This window comes from Aegilops tauschii, chromosome 3, assembly GCF_002575655.3.
Source record: "Aegilops tauschii subsp. strangulata cultivar AL8/78 chromosome 3, Aet v6.0, whole genome shotgun sequence".
In the NCBI taxonomy this organism is placed as follows: Eukaryota; Viridiplantae; Streptophyta; class Magnoliopsida; order Poales; family Poaceae; genus Aegilops; species Aegilops tauschii.
The window spans coordinates 447,793,283-447,820,795 of NC_053037.3; the positions used below are offsets into that span (position 1 = coordinate 447,793,283).

Consider the following 27,513-nt stretch of genomic DNA (forward strand, 5'->3'; position numbering starts at 1 on the left):
ACCCCCAATTGGTAGGGCCCCAAATTTTGGAGCACTTCAGTCCAGCTAGTCCTTATTCAGACACCTGGGTCACTAGACAGGCTAGAGGACAATGACGGGAGGTGAGCGTGGCCCATCTACAAACCGATGCGGTTAGCGTCGACGTGTTTGTGAGGCCTTGGTCGGCTGGTCCTTCGGCGTAGGAGTCCTCCGACTGGGCGAGCATGTGTCTCAGTCTTCATCTTTGAAATCGCCACCGATCTCATCGTGTCTCTTCTAGCTCGACCCTGTGAGGCCGTTAGTTCTAACTTCACTAGGTAGGCCTCATTCTAGAGTTTGCACATGGATGCTCATTCTAAAACCCCCATGATATTTGTCATGTGCATGATTGAAAATCAATCGGCAAGAGAGATCTAATTAGCATACTATGGTTTCTTTCTGTTTTTCTAAGCATCACATTTTGTTTGTCCGAGCATCAACTGAAACAAGCCGAAGAACAACGTCTGTAGCAACATTGTACAATACAGTTCACATAACCTTCATCAGCGGGCAAAGAACAGAGACCTACACATGAAAGAAATTTTTAGGAAATGTGATAAGCATCACTATCTGTTCTACCCGACTACACAGCTGTCCACTCTGACAAGAGTACATATGAACTTTAAACTATGAGTCCTAATGATGGCATTTCCCCGCAAACTGAAACAAGTTCATGACGATGATTGTGGGTGTGGAGGCAACGCCGACGATCTCCTCGGCTCATTGCCTTGCTGGTGACCCTTCCCAGTAGCCTTCTCGTCCAAGACATCCTTCAGCCCTTCCTGATAGGTCTCCACATAGTTTTTCACCGCACTTGTGTAGGTTGAGGCACGGGTCATGTATATGCGCCACAACACGGGCTTCAGAGTCTCGGCTCCACCCCTCGCCACCACCGCGAGGTCCTCAAGCACAGTAGGCCCACTTTTAGTTTCCCCCTCGGCACTGTTGGGTTCATATTCCTCTTTGGCCTTCTTGTAATCGTTGGGCCTGATCTCAGGACCGATGTCCCTGACCCAGGAAGCCCCATACAGCCTAGTTGCTTCCATGAGGATACACCATTTTCTTTAAGTGTGAGTTTGGGGCGCCTCTTGGTGCCCGGAGGGTCTGGCAGAGAAGACGGGAAGGCGATCTCTTTCAGATCGTACCTCACGTAATCATACACCTTCCTGCAAACAACTCTAAACTTCATTTCGGCTGCTCTCAGCCCTTACTTGAATCATCCGTCCTCCCTACAGAAAGAAAGCGATTTTATGCCCGTCTCGGAACCGCCGTGGGGTTAGGAGTAAAGCATCCCGAGGTTGGCGCATCTCGTTGGGCGTGGAGAAGCATTGGGAACCCCAATATCTTTCTTCGGAGCAGTTTCTTTTCCCGTCCCCTCGCCCCGGCATAGCGCTTCGCTTCCGGCTACTGCAAGTCTGCAACAACCTCTTTATGTGGTTCAACCTGCTCCATGGTAAAGCACAAGACGGTCAAAATATATTAAAGCGATGTACTAAATTCTTATGTTTAGCTCGAGCCTGTATTGTGAGTGTGACAAGAACAAATCATTTCTGATACTAAAAAGGTAAAAAATAACAGAACACAATCTACAAACTCCAAAAGCGCCTAGGGGCTGATGTTCATCTGAGAAACATTTAACCAAACACCTTGTCTGCACAAGGAATTTACGGTACTCAGATGAACATTCAAGCAAGTAACAGAGTGTTTTGCTCATATTCAGCGAGCATTGCTACCAAGTTGATGATTGGCTGGGCTGTGATGGAAAATAAGAAGCCGTTGTCTGTTTTGCTCATCTTCAGCAAGCAGGCGGCAACCATTCAATCAGGTTATGGTTGGAACAATATGAGAAATGAAAGTTCACAGTAATACAAGACATGATAGTGGATGGTTGATACAAAAAGGTTCAATGCAAAAGCTGAAATGCATAAAATTCAACACTTCTTCTCTTGATCCTCTTCTTTTGCCCACTACCACTGTGTTCTACCCAAGTCTCAACACTACAAAACGAACCAGTAGACGAACGCAAACAGCCAACAGTAAATCAATCGATACATTTAAGAATTATCCTCTGTTCTCAACCGGGAAAATCAGAAACTGTGAAGGGTCGGAATTTGAAACACGCACGATGCTGCTGCCGTCGCCGACTCGCCGTGGATGTGGGTGCCTCTGTCGCCCTGAGCCCGTGCTGCCTGACGACTGACGAGCACCCAAGGAGGCGGGACGGGATCGTACGACGGTGCTGTACGGAGGTCTTCAGGTTGGGTACCGGCAGGCGTGGGGAGGGATGGGGTGTGGCGGCGCGGGGCGCCGGCACTCGGCTTCGCTCCGGCGACCAGTAGGGTTAGCGTCGCCGTCACTGCTCTGGGAGACCTCCTCCTCGGCGGCCTTCAAGGCCCGAGAGTAGAGATGGCCCAGCTATTCGCTCGGTCGTACGTACTAGTTTAAGGAAAAAAACAATTTTACTTTTTTAATAGATTAAATTTTAGTATATTGAAACAGTTTAAAAAATCTTGAATTCAAAAAACAATCCTTCATTTAAAAGAACGCGAATTTGGAAAAAATCACGAATTTAAAAGAAGTTTGTGTATTGAAAAATGTTCGCGGATCCGAAAAAAGTTCGTGAACTCAAATAATATTTAAAATTTTGTATTCATAAAATGTTCGTGAACCCGAAAATATTTGGGAAATCAAAAGTAGATCAAACTTTTTATAAAAGTTCATAATTTAAATTTTTTTGACATAATTTAAAATACTTTGTGAATTTTAAAAATATTCATGAATTTTAATAAAATATTAAATTCAAAATGAAAAGCAAAAATAAGAAAAGGAAAAAGAAAAAACCAAAGAAAACCCCATCAAAAAATAAAGAAAAAAATAACCAACTGGAAGCTTTACAAAACTGGCTAGCATTTGTGCAAACGGAATACCCTAGATGGGGCTCTATCGGTGATAGTTCCTACTTTGCTGGATCAAGTGGCCAGTAGCAACTCAAAGTCAAGCTTGCATGTAAATAAGTTTGACTTGTTGGTGGGCGTCTAAAAGATGTACCCTAAAGGTGTCCCTGACAAAAGGTGTACTTTGGGGTCCATTATGCTGCCACTGATTTGACTAAAAATAAAGATACAAAAAATATATCAGTGCTATACATTTAGATGGGCCATACATTTTTACGAATCTCAGAACAAGTGGATGGCCCAGATCTACCGGCACATCACGGAACCGCGCAATATGACTACTCTATTCCCTTCGCTAACTATTTTCCTCTTATGGTTCAACACTTCAAGGGATATGAGGGATAATAACTTGTATGCATATAGTTGAAAATAAGAAATGCTAGGAAGCTAAGCAGCGAAGCAATGACAAGCATTGCTGCCTATTGGCAGTCAACACACTCAAAAGTACCGCACCACATTCTAAATTAACTATCTAGATTTTAGTAAATGGCGTGATTTACCTGCTGGCGTTGAGATTCATCTGACAACACATAAGATTAAGTTTCTAGTTCTGCGTTTTTTAGTAAATGGTGTGATGATTCCCACTCTTTTTTTTTTTGGTACTGTCACAAGATAGGTGTCAGAGTCGGATCATTTTCTCTGAAGATGCAGAGTTCACTTCTCACACGAGTTAAGTTCAGAGAGTTCAAAGCTCTGCTTAGTTTCAGGAAAAACATTTTAGCCAACGTATATGCAAACATCAAATGAATCCCTGAATGGAGACAATCAAAAGTACCGCACCACATTCTAAACTACTCCCTCCGTCCCATAATGTAAGACGTTTTTTTGACACCACACTAGAGTGAAAAGACGTCTTACATTATAGGACGGAGGGAGTAAATGGCGTGAATCCCTTAGTTTCGCAATGTATATTCCCACGAACCTCAGTAATGAAAGTTTTGGGATGGGTGGGTACAGAATAATTTAACACAATCATTTTTTACTATGCACGCCCAAGCAGTGTTTTTTAAGTTGCCTGGACATCAAAGCTACCTCCCTCCGTTTTCAAAATAGATGACCCAACTCTAACTTTAGTATAATTTGGGCTATTTTTGAACGGAGGGAGTAGTTCAGACGCTAGTTCAAATTATGAAGAACAAATTTCAAACTACACGTAAATTGCAAACTTCTACAACTGTGGTTCAGATTTTGAAATTATGCTGCAACTGTGTGGTTCAGATTTTGAATAACAGTTAGATTATCTCATACACCAAATTCAGAAGGTTTGAATAACAGTTAGATTATCTCACACACCATATTTTTAGGAGGAAATTCAGAAGGACAGAGACATCAAAGATTATTCAAATAATTGAATAACTGTCGTAGATAACATTCAGAAGAGATGTATTTTTATCACACAAATCCTAATAATAGTTGTCAACAAGTCGGATAATATGCCTGACTTGCGACGAAACAACAAGCAAACAGCTTCTTAACCAACCAACACGGCGAAATGTCAGACAATCCTTCCAATCGCACTCCCAAATCCAAACCCAAAGTAACAAACAGGCGGGCAGCTCATTTGCACAAGTCGGTCGCAGGTGGGCGCAGGGCGACTCCTCCGAGCTTCTCGCTCGAGTACTTCTTGTAGACGACCTTCAGCTTGCTGTCAGGCGCGGTGGAGTGCGAGGCCACCAGGATCTTGGCGGCGTCCCTGAAATCCAACCATCACACAAAATCAGTCAGTGCCCCTGAATGAAATCACAGGTTCAAGCTACGAGGGATTCAGTAGCGTGCGTGCGTGCTTACATCAGCTGTGCTTCAGTGAAGCCAGTGTGGTGCTTCAGAGTGTCGGTCCACAGAGGGGTCTTCTTCAGGGTGAGCCTGGCGGCGTAGACGGCAGCGGCGGCGACCATGGAGGGCTTGGACTGCACGAGACCGTACTGCAGCAGCGCCAGCTCCGCGAAGAAGAAGACGGTGTTCTCCATCTGCACACACATTCAGGGGAAGACGAGGGAAACATCAATCAGCACACGGACTCGCACTGCTTTGGCAAAATGGCAAATAAGTACATCTGAAGAATTTGCATGCTGTGTATGTAAAAATCTGAAGTTCTTCTTTTACCTCCTTGTCGTTCTTGTGATCTGAGGAAGACGCGGCCTTGGCGAAACGCACCAGAAAGACGTAGGGCGTGGGCACCGTCAGGTTCCACTCCAGCCTGTTCAGGATGGCCTTCTCCATCTTCAGAATCTGCTCCCGGGTGTAGGCGCTGTCGGAGATCAAGATGAAATCATTCACCTGCAAGCGTACGTGCACACACAGCCAGCAATCAGAAACGTGGACTCGATGAATGAACGAACGAACGCCGGTTAGTGGAGAAAAGCAGAGGGATTCAGCTTTTTTACTTACCTCAGGGGCCCAAATCTCCTCGTACTTGCAGGCGATGAGCAGGGCGGAGACGCCCACCAGCTGCAGCTCCCGCCGGAGCACGGACTGCAGCGAGAGGTACATGTCGATGATATACACCGTGAGATACAGCGACTCGGGCATCAGGTCGAACTTCTGGTGCACTTCCAGGATCCAGTCGATGAGGATGCCCCTCATCTTGGCATTGATCTCCTCCTGGGAGTCCATGTAATCGCTGGCGCGGCACTCATTCTGTCAACAGAGAGATCAGGGAAACAACACCTTCAGATTCAGAGACCAGGCAGGCAGGCAGGAGATCACAATGCTTTTGCACACTCTAGTACTCTACTACTGCGGTACTGCCTGAGAGAGTCCATGTTTTTACCTCGGCGACTTTGTAGAATTTGTAGATATCTTCGATGTAATCGACGACGGCGAGCTGGTTGTCGCCGTCAAGCTTGTCGATGTCCTGGATCGCTGGCTCTTCTGTGATTCCGGCTGCAAACTGGCATTGCAATGGTGGATCGGAATCAGAATCAGAATCAGACTCCTTGCACAGGTCTAAGAAGCAAGCAAGTGTTTGACTGTCGACGGATGAACGCGCGTACCTTGGAGCGCGCCGAGAGCACGTGGCTGAGGGTGGTGACCACCTTCTTCCTCGAGTACTTGCGGACGGAGCTGACGCTGCCGGCCTCCGACTTGGTCACGTCGGAGTCGGAGCTGATCTCGATCACGTGCTCCGGTGGAGGAGGGGCGGGCTTGACATGATGAGCCCTCCTCACCGCAGGCCTCGCCGCCGGATTCTGCAGCAACCAAAGCCAGGCGACGCTCCGATCAGCACCAAGACCAGATATGATTCAAATCAGGATGAGGGAGGAGGGCATGCGTGCGTGCGTACCTTTGCTTTCTCCTGCGCGTTCTTGAGGAGCTGGGCGCCGAAGTTCCTGGTGACGGGGCGGTTCACCGGCTCATGGGGCTGCGGCTTCCTGTTTCTAAGAAGGCAACGTAAGCGGGAGTTCCATAGCAAGAAGAAGAAGAAGGGGAGATCGGTACTGGAACGGATAGATTTGCTGCTTACCCTTCGGCCGCGCGGGCGTTGACGACGTTGGCGATGTCGCCCAGGGGGGCGCGCCGGTTGTTGGCCTCGACGTTGCCGATGTCGCCCAGGGCGCGGCGGGTGTTCTTGGGGTCGGGCCTGCCGGCCATGGCCGCCTTCTGCTGCTTGCCCATGGCGGGGACACCACCTAACGCTGCACGGCAGAAACAAGAAGAAGTCAGATCCGTCGCGAGGAGGCGGATCAAATCGCCACCAGAGTCGAATCTTGCGTCTGAAGCTGCTCTAGCAGCAATCAATTCAGACCAAAAACGAGGATCGGAATCTTGAACAATTAATCGCAGAGAAAAGCCACGGATCGGAAGCTTGAAGCACAATCTTGCCAAGAAATCAAACAAAAACGCATCAAGAATTCACCCCAGCCAGACAGGGTTTCAGGGCCGAGATGAACACCCCCAAGAACCCATCTTTTCCCGAGACCAGAACAAGAACCAGGAACCAGCGAAGAATCCACTAGGGGGAACCGAACCACGCCAAAAGAAGAAGAAGAAGAAGAAGAGAAAGGGAGGGCAGGATCCCGTCGGCGCACGCACCTCTGTTCTGCTGCTGAGCGGCAGCGACGTTGTGCGCGCGTGCGGCCATCGCGTCCCCCTCCTCGCCCTGGCCAAAGATCCCGGAGAGCACCGAGGAGAAGAAGCGCGCAACCCGCGAGCCCTCTTCCCCGCCGGCGAGCGCAGCCACGGTGGGTTCCGGCGAGCTCTACGGCGACCCTTCGACTCTTCTCGCCTCGCCTAGGTATGAATCGACCTTTGCCTCGCGCTTTCGTGCCGTGGGTGGATCAATCGATGGCGTGATGGGGGAGTTCTTGGAGGGATTGGGGGTCTGGGTCTGGGTTCCGGAGGGATATAACGATGGGGACGGGCGCTGTCGGGGTGGGCGGCGGCGTGGGCCTCTGCGCGGAGCGGGGGTGAGGAGGAGGAGCGGCTGGCTCCCTCCAACGGTCGGTAAGGGCTCGGATCGCAACGGTCGGGGCGCGGGATCGGACGGCCGGGATTGAACGGGGGCACTAGCCGTTGGGCGGCTGGGTTCCGAGCTGGAAAGGGGCGCGAGTTGTGCAGGACACGTAACACCAGAGCCGCGTTGGATATATGGTAAGAAATTGATGGCCACTGTTATTGGAGAGATTTTGTGTTGGGTGTACCATGGATTCACAAGATGTCTTTGACGTGTGGTTTTCTTTCTTTTTATGGTTCATTCATTCACTGGCCATTGCGTGCTCTGGGCTGCCAAGGCCAGGCACCAGGTGGAAACATTCAACCTCTCTTTACGAAAATATGAAATTCTTTAACTCTTTCCGGAAGCAGAAAATGTCAAATTCTTTAACTCTTTCCTAAAGCGAAAATGTGAGGTCTGTACATTTCTACGGTCAGATTTTTTTTTCAAGCCATGTGAATAAAGCAGTTTCTATACAGGGCGACGTTACAATGCTCGGGGTCATCTGCTCCCGCGATGCACGGTACATAAAAGATATAATCTTTGTTCGAAAATAATTGACATGGTCTTATTTCAATTGAAAATTTCACGACGCTTTGACAACGCAGGAACTCTGGACAAAAATAAACTTTGAGTAAGGCTCAAAATTTAAGGTTTTTTAGCATTGATTTTTTTTTGTCTAGAGCTCCCTCGATGTCAAAACCTGAGCATATTTTCTGAATTTTGAGGTTCTTCTTATCGTATTTGCTATATTTTCTAAATTTACTTTCATCCGATAGCTGATGAGCTCGGGATCTAGCATCAACTATTGAGTTTATATATTCATATTTGTGTAGTATGGAACTACACCGACCTTACGATGTATTAATATCATCCAGTTTCATAAGATTTACACACTGTAGAGTCAAGAAGCATCCATGGTTATGTCTAGCACGGATTATATTCTTGATCAAGTATTCCATGTCACCCGGATACTTCAGAAAGAACACTTATCTAGCCAGATGCTGCTTGGATACTCCCCTAATATGACATGATACGTATCCTTTGATTTACTTTTTAAAAGTAATGTTTGATACGTGTGGGATACTATTGTGATACATTTTGAATACGAGAAACCATTGCTTACATGGTAAGCATGATGTATCTAACCATTTCTTAGTTTTATTTGAATTTACCATTGTACTAATTTATTCTGTTCTGATAAAGTATTTTTTAAACACAGTACAGATGCAGACCCTCATGCATACGCAACATACACTCATCCCTATGAACACATGCACGCACATCCTACCCCGAAAGATCTGGAATAAATTAAGAAAAATGTGAGCACCAATGTCAAGTCTGAGACTTGAACTCTGACGGGCAGGAGATACTGTTGTCCTCCTAACCATTCAACCACAGTTGGTTCCCAAACATAAAGAATTTGTTGGAAGACTTCATCACTTCAATATATATTGATGTATTGGGCGTAACCCCATATCCCCGTATCATAGTTAATAGAAAATTGATGTATGGGACGTATCCCTGTATCACGTATCTAATACGTATCCAAGTATCGACACAGTGTAGCAAGTATTTGTGACTATATGACCATTTTGCCAGATTTAAATTTTGTGTCACGTTTTATCGCATTTAAAAGCTATAGTCTCCAAATTACGAGATGAAAGGACCAGGGTGAGTTTAACTTCGCGTCACATTCAAATTACGTGCAGTTGACCATCAAATGAATGTAATTTCTATGTGGGTGTGTTTGTTGCAACTGTTTTTGTGGGCTTAGCTCGATTTCTGCCATGTTTTCATTGTTCACGATGGGGTTTGAATCAAGGTATTCTGCAATTTATCTTGGAGTCTGGTTTAGATGACCACAAATTGATTACAGTAAATAGAACTACAAATAGCACTCATAAATTTAACTCGTTTTATGATCAAACAATGGAGAGCACACAAGTTGCACATCGCACAAAGTTTGAAACCCGCCTAATTCTGAAATCCGGTAATGTCGACAGTGACGGAGCCAGGGGGAGGCCATCAGGGACCCCAACCCGCCCCAACATCTTGTGTTTGCTTGTATAATCTACAGGAAAATGGTGATTTTTTTTGGCCTTTCTCTCGTAGCCGGCCTCCCCTCAAGATCAGTATTTTGGCAATCCTGCCTCCGCCACTGAATGTCGATTGGAATTTACATAGTTCTCAAACATAATGAGAGCGCAACACTGAATTTGAAACCTTGTAAAAGGTGTCGCAGCGACACAAACATCTGGTTACATACGGAATTAACTAGTCCCTCTGTGTGAAAATACTTGTCGGAGAAGTAGATGTATTTTAATTATAGATATATCTATTTTTATTCATTTCTTCGACAAATATTTTCAAAAAGAGGTAGTATATTTTTACATCACTTTTGTTGGAAATTGCACCCAACACACACGAGGCCAGATTGAGAGGACCATGAATCATGGTCAGTTGGTAAAAGAGTTTGAAAACTTCATTTACTCCAACGAGCAAGTGCTACCGCAGTACAAGATGCCCGGCTGAAAGGCATGTGAGCCCATGGTCCAGCGGTCCAGCCCCGCACTGACAAGAGCTCCGTGGTCGTAGTGGCTTTCGGATTGAAGATAACCTTGGATTGGATTGCCTTGCGTTCCGTTTGCATGTGAAGAGCGTCTCGGAGCGAGATCCGTACGTTGCAGCGGCCTATGCGCTGTCCTGTACTAGTACTGGTACTACCGTTGTCACCCCCTCAACGTGGATTTGTAAACTCTATCCTTTCTCAAATGGATATGTTTTTTCTTTTCGAGAAGAAATTCTCACGTGGATTTTGAACGTCTCGCAGAAAATCCGTCGCGTTGTTGAGACTCGCTTGGTTTGACCCGTCAACGGCTACGAATTAGAGATATAGTGTACTAGTAGTACGTATATAAAACAAGGTTGTCAGAGCGTGCTTGCAGATAGCTGTGCAGTCTTTTGCCCTTGTTGTTTATACTCCCTACTTTCCGGTTTATAGGGTTTATCTTAAAATTTCAGTTTTTTCATTTTATAAGGCTCAATTTGGTTGTTCCCCATCACAAGTTCAGATTCCAAGGTGCATTCAATCATTGCATGCAAGTATTAAGAGAAAATTGATCAATACATGTATTTTATGCATGCATGCATTGCAATTAATACATTGATAAACACATTTGTTTGAGGAAAACAAGAGTATTAATTGAGTGCTTTTGCAAATTACGAAAAGTATTCCATCACTCACCATCTACTTTGGTTGGTGAGATTTTTGAATTGAGCCTTATAAACCGAAAAGAAGAGAGTAGTATACAGACGGTAACAAGCAGGGGGGTTTACATTCGGCAACGAAGAAAAAAAATACAGTATAGAGAATTAGTGATGACAGTGACTAACTTCTCTGCATGAATATATATTGATAATAGCAGGTGACGCTAACAAGGATGGTTCAAAAAATGCTAATGTCACCTGCTATTATTATGGCATCTCCACCGTCAATTCGCCCGCAACCGTTGAGAGCGCGTGGTCCGGACATGTTGTCTCATCAAACGCGCTTCTGTAGGCAAAAATTCAATGTTATGATACGTGGACAAAACAATATCACAAAATAAACCGTTGACGAAATTTTTTCACCTAGCTGACCGTTTTGTGTAGCGCACGACAGCTAAGCGTCATACTATACTGTGCAGCGCCTGACTGGCAAGCGCGACATGCCTGGTCATCGTCGCACCCCGTGGCAAATAGTGCAGCCACTAGCGCTACACTATATAGTGTAGCGCCTAACTCTCAAACGTTACACACTGACTTAGCATTTTTCAGGCAGCCTAGGGTGCGACGCTGGCCAGGCATGTAGCGCCTGAGAGCCAGGCGCTGCACAGTGTAGTGTGGCGCATAGCTGTCGGGCGCTACACAAAAGGGTCAGCCGGGTGAAACTTTTTCATCAACGTTTCATTTTGTGATATTGTTTTGTCCACAGGTCAAATTTATCGTTTTTGCCACTTCTGTGTTGGTCTGCATGGCGCTCCGGACGCACTTTCTCCCGCAAACCAAAGACAAATATAGGAGACTTGCGGGTGGCCGGACAGCACTTCCGCCCGCTTCTAATCACCCTGACCCACCCAAAAACAATCCTCTCTCGCCCGCGCGCGTTCCCTCCTGGCGCCAGATGCCTGCATTCATGCCATTGTACAGCGACCGCTCCACATTGAAGCCGTCCCAAAGCCGACGTGACCTCTCACCGGCTCCGCCTTTGAAGTTGTGCGCTGGCCGAGGGTGTCGGCCACGACGCGTCCCCGGTGCCTGCTCCTGTTCAATGCTAGAGACGCGTTACTGGACGAGACGGGATGGATATCTACCACGCCCGTTCATCAATGCCCCGTCTGTCTGTATGCCACCATTAAACAGGCTCGCCGGCCGAGAAACCCACTCCAGCCTCGCGCATAGACACACTAGGAAGCCAGGCCCCATCGGTATCCGCTATTTAAAGGTGGCCACACGCGGCTAACTCCACGACAACACAAGCCGCTCCAAATCCTCTTCCCTTGCACCGCATCCGCCATGACTACAGGCAGGCAACGCTTTGTGGGAGACCTTTTCCACGGAGATGAAGCACGAGGTAGCCGCCCTTGCGGCCGCCTAGCAGAGCCATCGTGCCAGGAAGATCGAGGCCGGCATGTCGGCCAACTCGTCCGAGGTCTCCGAGGATGAGGGCGACCCTACAATGGAGACGGGCTCCGAGGACATCGCACCGAAGCCCGCGCCTGTGCACGCCGGCTTCACCATGGAGCAGGCACAGGCGCACAACAACGCCGCCATGACGGGGGAGCAGCCTGTGTCGGCGCCTATGTCAACATTCTAGCATACGCAGGAACATGTTGTATCGCTGTTCCTCCTAGAGCAGCACTGGCTGGCGGAGGGTTAGATCGACGACGAGCACGCGAGCGAGGAGGCCGTGGCGGCCATGGCCGCGGTGAACCCCAACTTCGTCGCCGAGTAGCGTGCGATCTACGAAGCTGTCCGTGCTCAAGCCGCCGCTCGCCAGGAAGCGGCGCTGCGGACGCGCAACTACAGGCGATCGCGGATGAGAACAACGCGAGCTGCGCCTCCTACGAACTATTAGGCGGCCCGGTGGACGACGACAGCGCGGGCGCCACCATTTCCATCGTGGACGTCCACCGGCGATAGACAAAGCGCGAACTCGTCCAAGGATGAGTAGGGCACGGGAGACGGCGGACTCGTCAAGGATGAGTAGGGCACGGGAGACGGCAGGGCCTTGTGTCCCATGTGGGTCGGTCTGTCTCGTGTGTTCTACTCTTTCTAACCGGTGTTCGCAGCTTCACTTCATCAGTCTTATCGCCAGTGCTCATGGAGACGGCGGATGGAGGTCGACAAGGGCTTGGACGCTAGCCATCGCCTTAAGATAGGTTTAGGGTCGGGTCGGAACGGTTTTTTTGTCTAAATGTTCAAAATCTAACGAAAATCCGCCATGTTTGCATGAATGACGTCAAATCCGCCATGTTTGCATGACTGTCGTCCAATTTGTATGAAATCCGTTGTGTTTGAATGAATTTCATCCGATTTGTTGCCAAAGTGTTTGAAATATATGCGGGCAACGTTGGATAGCCGCTTCTCGCATCCGTTTCCGCGAACGGCCCCTATCCACGGACGAGGAGAAAATTGGAACTAAAATATAGGGTTGCTGCAAACAGTATCAAGCTACCAACAAAAAATCATCAGTCATTAATTATACTCGCGGCAAGGACAAGAATTACATAGTAGATGAAAAGGTTCTCTCATCTGTACATTTCTTGATAACTCAAGGAAATCCCCTGGGCACTACACTAAAAAGCCTCCTTCCTTTTTCTCTCTCAAATGTTGCAAATATGTAAATACACAAGATACAATCGGCGTGTGCTGCACATCTTTAGAGCATTTGCTAACAGCTGCAGGCAGGCAAATAAAAAGATTGCCTTCACAGGACGTGTCGAAAGGGGAAAACCTCATGGACTTGATCAACCTCCTACTCTCACAAATATGAATACACAAGCACCCAAATTCACAACCTAATAATATATGCAGCGCCGTCAAACCGGGCACGGTTACTTTATCAGCCGCCACCGTGGACTTGATCGCCTGGTCCAGCGAGAACAACCTGCATTCAGTAGATGAAAGGTGTAAACATATTGCTTCACAAGTTCTTATAAATGACGCAAATTCTTGAGCACAATTACACTCACGTTGCAACTGGAAGCAAATTTCCGAGCAAGCATAATCGCGGCATTCCTATCCCTGTCCGTCTCGAAAGCTAGAGTGTAGGATAGGCCCTTCCTAGTTTGCCAGAAGACTGCACAGGCCGCAGCATTACCACCACCTCGGCTTCCACACAACTGAAGATTGCCCAAGAGAACAAGATGGATCGTCAGAAAATAACCTCAAAATATACGGAAACTTTTCGCTAATACCGATCGAATTGTTTGCATATTCAATGATCCTTAAGTTCTAAACATGACAGGGCTAATGATCAGAGAACATTATTAAGTTTCTGCGGACTTATATGGAACCATTGTTTGTTTCCGAAATATTATCAGGAGACCTAGAAGGTCAGGCCCTATATTGTTGTTGTAAACTGGCAAGCATAATTATTAAATATAGTGTAAGCAGATTTACTGCTACAACCTAACACAGCACGTTTAGGAAACAAAACATTACAACTGAGTAGACATCACTTCTGTTACATACGCACTGTGAATGTGATTTCACTTTACCTTCATCGTGGTGGAATATGACTCCCTTGCTTTTGTAGACCTTCCTTTCCGAAGCTTCACTCTCAGCTTTCCAATATGAAATACATGGACGGATTTTGATGCGTAGTCATTCCCATTCATTTGGGTGACTACCACCTACAAAGCAGCACAGATGCAAACCCCAATTAATTTATATCCAGTAATCATTCAAACGCACTGATATTTCCTAGCACAAAATAACAAGATTGTGCTTTTTATAGCTGGTCCAATGTTAAGGCAGTAGAATCATCACAGGTAAAGTGTTTTGAAGAAGTTTTATACTGGATTACTGGTATCCTATAGGCAAAGAAGTTTATACATACATTGAACTCAATATCCGCCCTTTTCATTAGAGATTCCACATAACGTTCCAATCCTGAAGCTGTTCAAAGTACACAACAGAGTCAGCCATTAACACGAGCTTATATCCAATATCAATGACTATTGTTATAAGAATGTGTGGCAAAATGCAGTTAAACAAGCAGGGCCATTGGCAAATTGTAGCATGAGGCTAATTTATAAAATACCACAACACAAATCAAATGGCGTTTATGCCTTGTCAGGTCAAAATAGATAGTGTTATTAAGGTCTACCAAAGGAAGAAAATCAGTGTAAGGCTCAAATGTAGGAAGAGGATGACTGGCACAAGTTGGAATAGTAAATATCGGGTCTGGGATGTGTGGAAGTTGCTAATGCTTTATATATAACAAAGAAAGCAACACAACAGTTCAGTTCTTTTCTGGAAGAAACAAATCTATCCACATACATCAGTTATTTCCCCCATAATTCGGCAGATAACAGATGTTAAAAGAGAAGTGCGGAAATGCCTAACCATGATTTATAGGGCCATCTGTCTGAACCGTAACTTTATCTGCTTTCAAAATTATCTCTGCTTGCAACAATTGGCCAACATCAAATGGCTCTGGAGCATAAGTAAGTCTCGTTGCACCTGCAGCAGAAAATTAAATACATTAACATATAAATAAAGGAAAACAATGATCCAAAAAGGTATTAGATGTTCTCATGAAACATAGTCTAATGCAGAGATTTTTGCCGGATGAGTCTGTTCCTTTCAATGCTCATGGAAGATGTCTAGCAAGCTCTGGGAACTATTTATCAGATTACATACCTGATATGAGCTCTCTGTTGCCTCCAGAAATTACACGGTACCACTGAGCTGGACAGCTTGAGATGTCTGGAGCACCATCAACTCGAGGGACAATACAGAACTGTGATCCAAGAGTATCGGAACCTTCAAGCTCAAAGAGTTTAGAGCTATCTTGCTCAAGCCTCTTGATCATGGCAAGCTGAATATAAAAGTGAGTGGTGATTCCCATAGCTCGACATTACTCAAATTACAATTTAAATAATATGGAGCTTGTCCTAACAGGAATTACCTCTTTCTTTAACTGATTGCAAAGCTGTGTTTTTTCGGATATGAGTGTACGCAGTCCCTGAAGCTCAAACTGCATGTCCATTACCTACGATATTTTGCATGACAACTGTTAGTAAATACATGAGGGGCAAATTACCACAATATGCTTCACTCGATTACAAGATACATGAAAGTATAAGAAGCAGAGATATAGCATTGAGAAAAAAGACATGCCAATTTGTAAAAAAAGGAGTTAGGACTAAAAAAGGAACTATTTGAACTTGACAGAAGAAAGGCAAATGGAAAAGAGGAAGTATCATCAAAGATTCACATAAACACGAAAACTATAACTCCATGAATAGAACAATGAACCAATGATGCAAAACAAACCTTGCTTGGCTGGTGTAGCATTTTTATTCGTCTAGCCTCTCGAATCTCTTTCCTAAGTTCCTCTATCTCCTGATCAGGAAAAAAGCTAAAATTTTAAGTAAAAAATGTAGCAATTACTCAAATCAAAAGAATCATGTCAGTGCATTTGCATCACCGACTACATAAGAGGAAATTCAATAACAGTATAGAAATATCCAAGCTCATCATTAATTGAGGAAGCACCTCCTTCTCTCTGCTACTTGATGCTGAATCCTGCTCCTGCAACGCTTTCTCAACTTTTTCTATTGCAGCTCTAGATTTTTCAATTTCAGCGAGTGCAAGAGCTCTTTCCTCTTCAGCTACCTTTCGGGCATCTTCAGTAGCCTACGATATAGAGGAGAATGGTAACTTCGTTATTCAGGTGTAACCAAATGGTGTTATTGTAATGCTAGTAAATGCTGATATCTTAATAGGCATTCAGAAGATTGTTGTGAAACATCGCACATACTAAATTATACGAAAATTGAATGTGGCTCGTGACTGAAAACTAGGACTGCTTTTCTTAAGTTAGGCACAACACGACCTCTTGAACAGCACACGGTATATTATACGACAAAGTATAGCCTTTGGTTATCAAGAATATAAAAAATAAAGACAAAAGGACACAGGATAATTTGCCCAAAAGATTTCGTGTTGTAGTTTTAGAGATACAAAATGGCTCAAAAGACAATCTAATTCTCGTAAACATTAAGGTTGAGTTAGGCCATTGTGCCAAGTTTTCCAGAAAAGACGAGAGCATTCTGCAAACAAGCCAGGCACTCCTAGGCCTCTGGTTTTACTCTCACTGCAACCACCAGGATCTACGGACAAATTTACTTTTCATATATGAAATTATGAGTTATCAGTCTTATAAAACAAAAGCCTTACCACATTCTACTTGAACAAGGTCTACAGTATCAGCATGTTACAATATACATTTCCTAATGTAATGACAATTAATAAAATTATGAAGCCTCAAGCATTTTTCGGCTCTCGGATCTGATGTTACAAATTTTAAACAGGCATGAATAACAAATTCGATAATTAAGAAATGGGGTAAACCTGCTTGAGGAAGCTAGCCAACTTTTTTACTTCAGCCTTCTCATAAATTAATTCACCTTCTCTTTGAGTAAGTTGAACTGCTAGTGCTTCCACCTGATAGAACATAACTAGTCATAATCACTTACAGTTTTTGGAACAAAGGTAATATGAGATAAAAAGAAAACATCACAACTGGAGATAAAGAAGAATCATAGTTAATAAATATGAAATATGATGGATTTCTTATTTTATGTGCCTACTTAGACTGATAAGCTTAAATCCAAAAATGTGCAACCAAAATTTATTAGTACTGCTTTTCAGAACATTAATTAACAACCTTTCAAATTTGAGCAGTTTTAAAACGCTCAAAGCATCATGTACAAACTATTATGTGAAGCAAATAACGAAAAAGCACAATCAAGGTTGGCAATTGGTACCTAATAACGTGTACAAGAAAAAAGTTAAGCTGTTTGCAGGATGCTAGCTTACATAGATCATACACGGGTGAAACTGACTTAACTCGTACTTTCAATTAAGAAAAATTCAATCAAATTAAAAGTAGCTTATAATAGAAGACAAATATTGGCAGTCTAAAGACGAGATTAACCAGCGAGATAGCTTCATCAGCATCATCTCTGTTTCGACCAGCCACACGGCCTTTCAGCGTGTCTAGAACATCTCTGAGCTTCTTCAGAAGAACCTGCCTGTCCAGTGAAGCTGCTTCTCGCCGCTTAGCCTGAAACATGAAGCAACAACTTTAAAATAGAATTTCAATGCAAGGAAGTTACTAAGAGTAGAATGCTAGCAAGCACCGATACGGCAGAAACTGCCGATTTGCCGTTCCAGTACGGCGGGATACGGCGGCACGCTGGGATACGTCAGATTCGCGTATCCCGCAGTATCCCATGATTTGCGAATTAAAAAAACAAAAAAAAACATGGACACGGCTGGGACACGGGCATGATACACGCTGGGGACACGGCTCGGCCCACTAGAAACCCTGGGTCACACGCACACTCTCGAATCTTCACAAAACAAACGAGCTGCTCCGAGGCAGCAAGGAACACGTCGCCGCCGCCGCCTCCGCCTGGAATCGACCGGAGACCCCTGCCACCAGGCCCCAGCAGCCTCTCCTCCCGACGGCAGGTAACCCAAGCGCAGCAGCCTCTCCTCAGTCCTCACCTCAACCTCTTCATCTCTGTGAGTCGATTTTCTTCCATTGAGCTGTTGGATGCTGCTGCTTGGCTGCTTGCTACCCCATGCTGTGCTGCTTCTGCTAGCATGAATTATTGAATCCTTGTCCTGCCGTTGAAGGGTTGAGTGTTGAATGGTTGCTGCTTGCCGTTAGGTAGCAATGGCGTCTGGGAGCGCCGCCGACACTAGCCAATATCTGTTGGTGAGAGTGAAGGGCAGCCTAGTCCTGGTGTTGTAGTCCCTGAGTATCCTCTGAGTTTATGATGAGAAGCTGAGAAGCTTACACCTGCATCCCCGTATGGGGCAATATTTTTATCTTATCTCAGTTTCTCATTATTTTTTTGCTGTAACTCAAAATTACATGGCATACTTTTTATTTTATTATATATATACCCACCGTATCCCCGAATGACTGTTTTTGAAAAATGCCGTATCCCGTGTCCCCGCATGCGTATCCCCGTCTTTCAGTCCCCGTGTCCGTGCTTTTTAGGTAGAATGTGATATTTATCCTATTTAGCAAAGCCCCATGGAACCCATATACATATCAATTTGAAGCGGATTTATATGCTCCTTTGAAAAGGAAGAATATTCAGGAAAGAGAGGTATGCTATAAATGAAGTATGACTGTGAGTTCAACAATGAGTGGATCAATAAATGTGAGCTCTGGAGGCACGCTCTAGGGACACTGACTCTGATAACAACTCCACAATATGGTCACTGACAGATAAGTTATCAGGTATAGTAGTTTCACTAACTCGAAAATATGTTTATCCGTATCCAGGTGACATGCCACATCATTCTTTATATAAGAAAGCATGTGAAATTCTAACCAGGGAACCATGCCTTGTGTGAACAATCTACAGCTAATTACAACAACTTTCATATATGCGTCGTTGGAGCTCCTTATATACTCACATTGTTGATAAAAGTCAGAACAAGATGAAGTGCTTGGACTGATTAGCTTACCTCTTCAGACAACTTGGAGGCACCAGACAGACCCTTCTCAAACTTCTCCCTGAGATCACGCACTGACAGCCGCTTTCGCTGCTCTAGCAGTTGTGTTGTTTCTTTCGCAACAATCTCCTTCAAAGGCACAACCTCGTGCGTCTCCTCTGGGTCAATGATTTGGTTGTTTGGCCCAATCCTGTAGTCCGGAAAGTGGCCCTTGGGGAAGTTAACATCAGACGATACAATGTCAAGTGCAACTCCTTTCTGCATGCCTTCTCCCGAGTCATGGATGACCCTTGTCATCTGCGGAACTCTGACACAGAACAGAACAAGAATATATATTTTCAGTGCGAAACTATATAAAGTTGTAGTATCAGTAAAACATATGAAGGTGCTAACTGATGATATATTAGCCATGTCTCATGGTGCAAACCACTTGCCTCAAGGCTATATGAAACGAGGTGCAGCAAAGCTGGTGTTCCTTGAATATAAAATAGCTCAAATTTTCTCAAATACTAGCTCAAATTGATGTTTATTTTTCATTCGCAAAGCTGAGATTGTAGAAGCACGTCACAACAACTTAACAAGGAAGCGAATTCCACAAATCCAAGTACCTAGCTCATCGAAACTAACTAAATTGGCATCATCCAGTGAGTTCAAGAGTTAGAAGCAAGATCAAAGCAAGGAAAAGGAGTAGCTAAGCTTTACAATTAGAGCTGCTATGGATAGGTAGGTCAATTGAGTCACACAAATTTTGGAACAATACAAAGAGACAGCCTTCCGGCTAAAAATTGCTAACTGGTGCAACATACCAGATTCAAGGTAAGCTATGACAAAACCCGTGCTGATTTATGTGGAAGAATACAAATTTGTTACCGGCAGCAGATAATAGGAGACAACCTCTTAAAAACGTGATTGGATATGTTCTGTAACGAACTGACAATACAGCCCAACCAACTAACTAACTGAAAAACACAGTCGCTGAGACTTGAAAGGAACAAACTTTACGTCAGGAAGACAAGCCATGTAACTTTTGTCTGCTCCCAAATCCGAACCTGCAAATCCCCCAGCATGAACTGACACAGGAGCAGCAGGGATCCTCACCTCATGCGCGGCTCCCAGGATCGCCGGAGAGCCGGGCTCCCCACGCAATCCGCCGCCGCCGCCCCACGAACACGAACTGACTGGAAGCCTCTGGAGCACGCAACTACTCTAGCAGCGGACAAATGGCGGAAGGGCCCCTCCGCCCAATCCAGCTAGGGTTTTAACCCCCTTGCGCTTTGAGAAAAGCTGGGTGGATGTATGGATCGAGGCTGTTGCTTTCGATCCCGTGGAAGTGGAATCCTTTTTTGGCCGGTGGCGAGTTCGAAATTTGGTTGCGGGATTCGGGTGCCGAGGATGACGCCGACGGGCAGACGGAGGAAAAGAAACGACGGACGCGAGGAAGGAAGGGAGGGAGGGGAAAGGTGGAAGAGTACGGCGTGCTGGTGACGGAAGCAAGCGGCAGAGGAGGGGAGGAGACGGACGGGAGAGAGAGAGAGAGAGAATCGTCATTAGTACTCTAACCATTCAACGACGGATTAGCAGGCTGGTGGATTAAATGTGGGGCCACCCCTTTTAAAATGGGCAGGGCCGGGGGCATTGATGGTAATATTTGCTTGGTGCGCCGGCGGTCCCTGCAGTGCAGTCAAAAGAAGGATGGACTCGCACCTGTCACTCGACGACCATTTTTGTAAGCTCGGATTCAAATCGCTCCTGGATGGCTCAGGATGTTAATCTACTGGAGTATTCCAGGACCAGGAGCTCCTGGTCCTGTGTGATACTTGTACCCGTACGACGCACTTGTGATCATTCGTACATACGTATTCTCTCCTGTGTGTACTCTACGGCACAGCCTACTTGTAGAATACGTAATACGGAAGCATCTACTCCCTCTGTAAAGAAATATAAAAGCATTTAGGTCACTTATACTTGCTTGCTGGTCAGTTCATTAGTAGTAAGGCCAACACCAATGCGGCTCAAAGCGGCGACACAAACGAACGGGTGTCCCTTTTTTGTCTGCCGCGATCCATTTATAAACCAAATTTAGGCCGGGTTTGTGTCCGCATGAACACAGAGCGAACGCCCCTGACGCCCTCCCTTGTCCTCCCTTGCGCCCCTCCCCCCAGTTGATGACACGTCCATCCCGTTTCTCTCTCTCTCTCTCTCTCTCAAAACCTCTCGCCCTCCCATCATGGCCAACGTGCCCAACCCAGTCGTCACCTCCTTCCCAACCGCCACGGTCAACGGCGTGGCCGTTAGCACCGTGTGCCCGAAGAAGAAGTTGAGGAAGGCGCGCACATCGAAGGAGACGGCCGCCGAGGGTTGGTCGCAGGAAGGTCCTAGCGGAGAAAAAGAGGCCGCCGTCGCCACCCTAGCGGAAGCCATGCAGCGCCAGGCCATCGTTGCGGAGAATGATGTAGTCGTCGCCAAGGCCACGCAACATGCCCTCCTCAAGATCATGAGAGGTATGCCCGGACAAAAGCAAATAAGTTGAAGCTCGCGCGGGTCGCGGAGGAAGTGAAGATCATGACGGTCAACTTGAGCAAGGTGTCTCCAAGAAAAAGGGCTTGGTTGGAGAAGAAGCAAAAGAAGATGCTCGAGATGGATGAATGAACTATGGCCGAGACATGTTCTTTTATATGCCGGCACGTGTGCCGGTATGAACTACGGCTGAGAGATGTCGGCATGAACTACGGCTAAGAGAGGTGATTTTTTTTGTGTGGTGACATGTATGCCGGCCACTAGCACGTGTGCCGACATGAACTATGGAGAGATGTGTTTTTTTGCGTGTTGTCATGTATGTTGGCATATATGTCAGCACGAACTATGGCCGCTGGTTTATTTGCAAAAAAATATGTTTATTGGTAAAATTCAGCTAAACTGGCCAAATGAATTGACTATTTGACGCACCGGCCTGATTTGAACGGACGAGGCTAGACCCGCTTCTCTAACCGATCAAAACACAAACAAAAAAGAAAAAGAAAATCCATGTCGGTTTGCGTTGGTAGATTGGAGTTGGCCTAATGCACGCCCGGCGGCGTAGAGTTCCTCTTCCTTTCGACGACGTCCGCATCGTGCGATTCTAAGACGGGAACAAGGAAGCTGGCCAGCCGGCGACTTTGGCTGTGTTTGTTTGGGTTTTAGAGAGCAGTTTCCGGTAGAAATAAGCTAAAGCTGTAACAAACAGCTAAAACGGCGCAGTTTCCGGTTGACAGTCCAAAACGGTTTCAGGCCTTTTTACGTGGTATAGGGCGAAGCGAGGCCAGTCGTGCTTCCACCAGGAAGCTGATTTCCCTCGGTCAAATTTCCACCGACGCCCTTGACACTTCAGCGCAATTACGAAAGGAATGCCACCGAGCCCTGTTTCAATCGATCCATTCATCTCGTCTCCCTCATCGCAAACCCACGCACACAGAGAGACAGCCAGAGGGAGAGGAACCTAGGGTTCCGCCGCCGCAAGAGCCGCTGCCGCGGCCTCCACTCGCCGTCGCCTCCTGCACTCACCGTCGCCCGCCGCCGCCTCCTCCACTCGCCGTCGCCCGCCGCCGCCTCCACTCGTCCTCGCCCACCGCAAGAGACGCCACCGCCGCGGCAAGAGCCGCCGCCGCCTCCACTCGCCGTCTTCGCCGGTCCCCTTCACCGGCCAACGCCTGCACTCGCCTTCTCATCCACCGCCGGAGAACGACGCCCACTCCCTCGAGCAACGATGTCGTCGTCGATTGGGGTGAGATTTTCTTGGCAGAAATTTCTGTTCTTTGTGGATGCCCTGCTTGATTGATATGCTGCATATTGCTTGATGTGGATACTCTGGTTGATTGAGGCTTCATACATGATGCTGAAATATGATGCATAGTTATTGTTCATTGATGGGTAAATTAATATTTGAAGCTTGCTATGGATGCTCTACTTGCTGGATGTATATGTAGGTGCTCTGCTTGGGTCAAATGGCTATGCTTGTTTCATGATGGACATATCTTTTTCTATTTGCTTGCTGGACATGCTTGTTTGCTATACATAGTTCTTCCTTGTGCTGTATTCTGGTATAAATTATGGTGAAAATGAACTAGATGGAGAAGGCAGCGAATAAGGCAGCGAAGAAGGCAGCGAAGAAGGTAGACAAGACAGACAAGGCAATTTGGGATGCATACCATACTAGGGTATTTTGCGAGTTGTGTGCGAGGGAAGTTGAAGCAGGCAATAGGCCGGGGGCGTTCTTGAGTCCTAGAGGATATAAGAATTTGGGGGAGAGCTGGTTGCAGATAACTAAGAAAAGTTATGTGAGGATGCAATTCAAGAATAGATGGGAAAATCTCAAAACTATGTATTGTCAATGGAAACAACTGCAAATTGACGCATCTGGACTTGGATGGAATGCTAAGCTAGGAACCATTGATGCTGATACTGATTGGTGGAACACTCACCTAATAGTAAGTTCATGTTACTCATAGCATTTACATTGGGTTTATATTATCTTAATTATCCATTTAGCTGACCGTTTGTTCTTTTGCTATATTTCAGAAAAAACCCGGAGCATGCAAAGTATAGGAATGGAGGACCACCCAACTTGGCTGAAATGGACCTCATGTTTGATGACCGTCATGTCACCGGTGCCGAGTCAGCTATCCCCGGTGAGATACCATTGGACAAGGAGGATGTTAGTGATGACACTGATAGTGCAGAGGATGATGATGAAGTCATCAAAGCAAAACCAAAGAAGCAGCGAAAGACCAAGTCCTGTAAAGATGATTTTTCTGCTCAAGATGAGAAGAACCCATTTGTTCGGATGTACAAGAAGGCTAGTGATGCGATATGTGTAACGGCTGAAAGTATAAAAGAAGCATCTAGCTCCAGCATGGCCCGTCCTCCCCCTCCTTTGGTTGCTCCTCCCCCTCCTCCGGTTGGCCCTAGTATGAATGAGGCAATGGAGATGGTTCGTGAATGTGGAGTTGAGGAAGGAACTCCTCTCTTTTTCTCTTCAAGCATGCTATTTATGAAGGCTGAGTATCGAGAAATGTTTGCATCGGTTCAGACCAAGGAAGGAAGGTTTGATTGGCTCGAGAGAGCGCATGATTATGCTATGTAACTTCTCGTTTAGAATAATTTCTTAGTTCTTTGCTTGGATTATGCTATGTTGTTGGTCTATACCATTTGCTTATTTGAATGGTTGGATTATGCTATGTTGTTGGTCTGTACCATTCGTGTGTGAACTATTGGCTTTGCTGGATATGAACCATTTGCTTATTTGAATGCTATTTTCCCATATGTATGAATAATGGATATGACAACTAATCTTGTTGTCATGTTCCGTTTGTAGACTGATGGAATTGACGGCGGAGGTGGTGACGATGATGATGCTAACATAAAGACAGTACAGCTTCAAAACTTGCTCAAGTTAAGTACTGATCTTGCAACCTTGGGTCAAATGGCTATGCACTACAGCAAAACTTGTTTGAATAAGCAACGTAGGCAGCCTAGGAGGATTGCAGTACAAACTGGTCATGAATGGGTCATGGAAAAGTTGGCACGTCCTAAATCTTGCTACAAAATGTTTAGAATGTATCCAGATGTTTTCTTGAGTTTGCATGGTCTTTTAGTGAGTGACTACCATTTGGAGTCAACTAGCGAGATGAACTCATTGGAAAGTCTAGGCATGTTCTTGTGGATGCTTGGAGGCCCTCAATCGTTTCGCCAGGCCGAAGATCGGTTTGTTCGGTCAACTGAAACAATCCATAGGAAGTTCAATCATGTCTTGCACTGTGTAAATTCTCTAGGAGGAGACATCATCAAACCTAGAGATCCTACATTCGCAGATGTGCATCCAAAAATTAGGGACAAACGTTTCTGGCCTCACTTCAAAGGTTGTATTGGTGCAATTGATGGAACTCACATTCCCGTTATAGTTCCCGCTAAAGAGACCTGCAACTATATGGGTCGACATAGTTACACAAGTCAAAATGTGTTGGCAGTTTGTGACTTTGACATGAGATTTACCTTTGTCGTTGCCGGTTGGGCGGGGTCGGTACATGACACACGGATTTTCCACCACAGTATATTGAAGTATGCTGCTACTTATCCTGCACCTCCTGAAGGTACACAAATCAAGTGTTCTAATTTTGTACAGGTTGTTTGTATTAATTTGTACACGTGCTCAAATTTATTCTCGATGGATGTAGATATGTACTACCTTGTTGATTCTGGTTATCCTAACCGGGTGGGATATCTAGCTCCTTACAAAGGGACAACCTACCACCTTGCCGAATTTCGGTCTGTCCGCCGCCCACCGAGTGGTAAATTTGAGGTGTTCAATTATCTTCACTCTTCTCTTCGGAATGTGATTGAACGCACATTTGGTGTGCTCAAGCAGAAATGGCGCATCCTAAGGGATGTGCCACACTTCAAGGTGGGAAGTCAGACGATGATTATCAGTGCTTGTATGACGCTTCACAATTTCATCAGGGACAGCAAGCTACGCGATAAAGAGTTTGATAAATGTGATGATAATGAAAATCACATGCCTGCAGTCTCACGGTCAACACCTTTGCTTGGCGATGTCGTTCCCACTTCATCCGATGAAGGCAACATGAACGACACGCGAGATAGGATTGCGAGCTCTTTGTTTATTGCGCGACAAGCTACATAGATTAGTATTTGTACGGACCTCTAATTATATGTATGGATTATTAGTTATATGGATGATCTAATCCTTTAGCTCTCTTTTGTACGGATTATTAGTTATATGGACTATCTTTTGTATTGTATGGGAAATTGTGACTTGTATATATGAGCAAGAAAGTGAGAAAATTATTATTATGAAATATTTTATGCCTTATCATAGAACAAATCATTCCCTGTCAGTCAAAATACCATTTACAAAATCTTTTAACACTGAATCAACAAGTTACACTGATCTCAATGCTCTAAGGTCATTTCAGGATTTTCACCAGCTCACAGTCGTTTTCACAGCTGCGTTGCCAAACAGCTAACCTTCACTACAGCTGTTTCCTCAGCACGGCTGTTTTGCCAGCACAGCAAGCCCACGGCTGAATCTGTTGAAACTGAAGCCCAAACAAACACAGCCTTTGTACTGCATGGCCGGTGTAGGCCGGTGAGCCGTTTCTGATCGCTATTTCTTTTCTCCGGAATCATTAGCTTAGCTTGGCAGCTGCTTACGTGTAATAATATAGAATGCGCGCGTGTGACGGTATGATTAGACGAACCTGTCCTTTCTCTGCTCTCGCGTTATCTGCAAGAGTGACCCAAGGAAAAAAGGTACGGCGGAATCGATCCGTGACGGAGATCGCTGGCTTCATGATGGCCTGTCCAATTTCATCATGACGTCCGTCTGGACCAAAGAGAAACAAATGAATGCTGGCCGCCCAAGCGTGGCAATGAACGATGAACCTAGGAGTACTAGTAGCTTGGAATGAGAAGCAAACAAGAGGATTGAACGCCATAAGCGCCCCACCTAACACGTCCATTATGTCCGCGAGCGACGCGCTGTCACGACAGTGACGGACGGATTACAGAACAAAATTGCGCTGAAATGCTGAATCCAAAGATCGAACAAGGTGGCTTTGGTCTGGCAGCGCTCTTCGACTATACGGTCTCAGGGTCTGGAGTGAAAACTCGCGTGTGCTTCCTTTACTTAGGTGCGGGCATCCGGACAGCAGGCACGTCGGACTCCGACACCCCACGCCCACTAAATCCGTCCTCTCCGTTTTATTTTCTTCCACTCCGCCATTTCTCCTCTTTGCTTTGCATCCACACCCTTCACCTTCGCCGCCGCCGTTGTACCCTCCGACCGTCACACATGCATTGTTGGACGTTCGCAATCAGCACAGACGCGCCCGCTCGCCTTTTACAATGGTGTTGTCCACCCTGAAGCCGTTTGTACCCAGGTACACTCCGCCACCCTGCCGACGACCTCCATGGCGGTCACCACGCCCGGCAGGTGTTTGGTCAAATGTCATTAAGCTTATTTTTTGGACGCCGTGTCGTTTTTTCATAGTAAGAAGGATGACAGGGTACTCGACCATGGAGGATGAGTTGCTGTGCGATGTGTGGTTGGCCATATCCGCGGATTTTGTAGGCAGGAGCAGGGGGGCTTTCTGACAGCAAGTGCATGAATCATTTCACGCACGAAAGCACATTGCGCCCTACGACATGCATATCATCCAGAAAACATGCTCTGACGGAGACCGGGTAGATCGGCACGGCGGAGGAGAAGGCTGAGCTCGGCGCCATTCCCTGCGTACGGCGGAGAGAAAACTCGCGGCTCTAGAGATCCACTCAAATTGAGGAGGTTGGGAAGAGTCTGGT

At 45.9% G+C, this 27,513-nt stretch overlaps 3 protein-coding genes and 1 pseudogene across 4 annotated transcripts; 1 reads left to right on the plus strand and 3 right to left on the minus strand.

The window, feature by feature from the left end:
• Positions 1–544: 544 nt before the first annotated feature.
• Positions 545–2,460, minus strand: LOC109731913 (uncharacterized; annotated as a pseudogene).
• Positions 2,461–4,301: 1,841 nt separating this feature from the next.
• On the minus strand, positions 4,302–7,308 carry LOC109731912 (cyclin-B1-1). 2 transcript variants are annotated; one of them, XM_020291086.2, is made up of 9 exons: positions 7,005–7,308; positions 6,436–6,607; positions 6,256–6,343; positions 5,966–6,160; positions 5,743–5,862; positions 5,361–5,609; positions 5,076–5,249; positions 4,761–4,939; positions 4,302–4,665 (listed from the first exon to the last, which is right to left on the minus strand). In XM_020291086.2, the coding sequence occupies exons 1-9, from the start codon at positions 7,051–7,053 to the stop codon at positions 4,530–4,532; spliced, it is 1,362 nt and encodes a 453-aa protein (XP_020146675.1). In that variant the 5' UTR covers positions 7,054–7,308; the 3' UTR covers positions 4,302–4,529. The 2 variants fall into 2 exon arrangements, with proteins under 2 accessions (XP_020146675.1, XP_020146674.1); XM_020291085.2 differs by having other exon boundaries at positions 6,256–6,349.
• A 5,812-nt stretch (positions 7,309–13,120) lies between these two features.
• On the minus strand, positions 13,121–20,742 carry LOC109731910 (stomatal closure-related actin-binding protein 1). Its single transcript, XM_020291084.4, has 13 exons — positions 20,257–20,742; positions 19,171–19,465; positions 17,618–17,746; positions 17,032–17,124; positions 16,174–16,314; positions 15,952–16,020; positions 15,584–15,667; positions 15,316–15,493; positions 15,019–15,135; positions 14,510–14,568; positions 14,169–14,303; positions 13,641–13,790; positions 13,121–13,555 (listed from the first exon to the last, which is right to left on the minus strand). The coding sequence occupies exons 1-13, from the start codon at positions 20,259–20,261 to the stop codon at positions 13,511–13,513; spliced, it is 1,500 nt and encodes a 499-aa protein (XP_020146673.1). The 5' UTR covers positions 20,262–20,742; the 3' UTR covers positions 13,121–13,510.
• Positions 20,743–22,568: 1,826 nt separating this feature from the next.
• LOC109731905 (uncharacterized) lies at positions 22,569–25,986 on the plus strand. The gene is made up of 3 exons (XM_045234999.2): positions 22,569–22,918; positions 24,509–25,283; positions 25,368–25,986. Exons 1-3 carry the CDS (start codon positions 22,901–22,903, stop codon positions 25,832–25,834), a joined length of 1,260 nt encoding a protein of 419 aa, XP_045090934.1. The 5' UTR covers positions 22,569–22,900; the 3' UTR covers positions 25,835–25,986.
• Positions 25,987–27,513: the final 1,527 nt, after the last annotated feature.

What these genes read in the sequence shown, in the direction of transcription:
- LOC109731912 (XM_020291085.2), bottom strand. Translation starts at nt 7,053, where the DNA reads ATGGCCGCACGCGCGCACAACGTCGCTGCCGCTCAGCAGCAGAACAGA. An exon ending in AATTCTACAAAGTCGCCGAG is followed by an intron (nt 5,610 to 5,742) that starts GTAAAAACATGG and finishes CTCTGTTGACAG; the next exon opens with AATGAGTGCCGCGCCAGCGA. An exon ending in ATCACAAGAACGACAAGGAG is followed by an intron (nt 4,940 to 5,075) that starts GTAAAAGAAGAA and finishes ATGTGTGTGCAG; the next exon opens with ATGGAGAACACCGTCTTCTT.
- LOC109731910 (XM_020291084.4), bottom strand. An exon ending in TGCTACACCAGCCAAGCAAG is followed by an intron (nt 15,668 to 15,951) that starts GTTTGTTTTGCA and finishes AAAATATCGTAG; the next exon opens with GTAATGGACATGCAGTTTGA. An exon ending in AATTTGCTTCCAGTTGCAAC is followed by an intron (nt 13,556 to 13,640) that starts GTGAGTGTAATT and finishes TACTGAATGCAG; the next exon opens with GTTGTTCTCGCTGGACCAGG.
- LOC109731905 (XM_045234999.2), top strand. An exon ending in TTATCCTGCACCTCCTGAAG is followed by an intron (nt 25,284 to 25,367) that starts GTACACAAATCA and finishes CGATGGATGTAG; the next exon opens with ATATGTACTACCTTGTTGAT.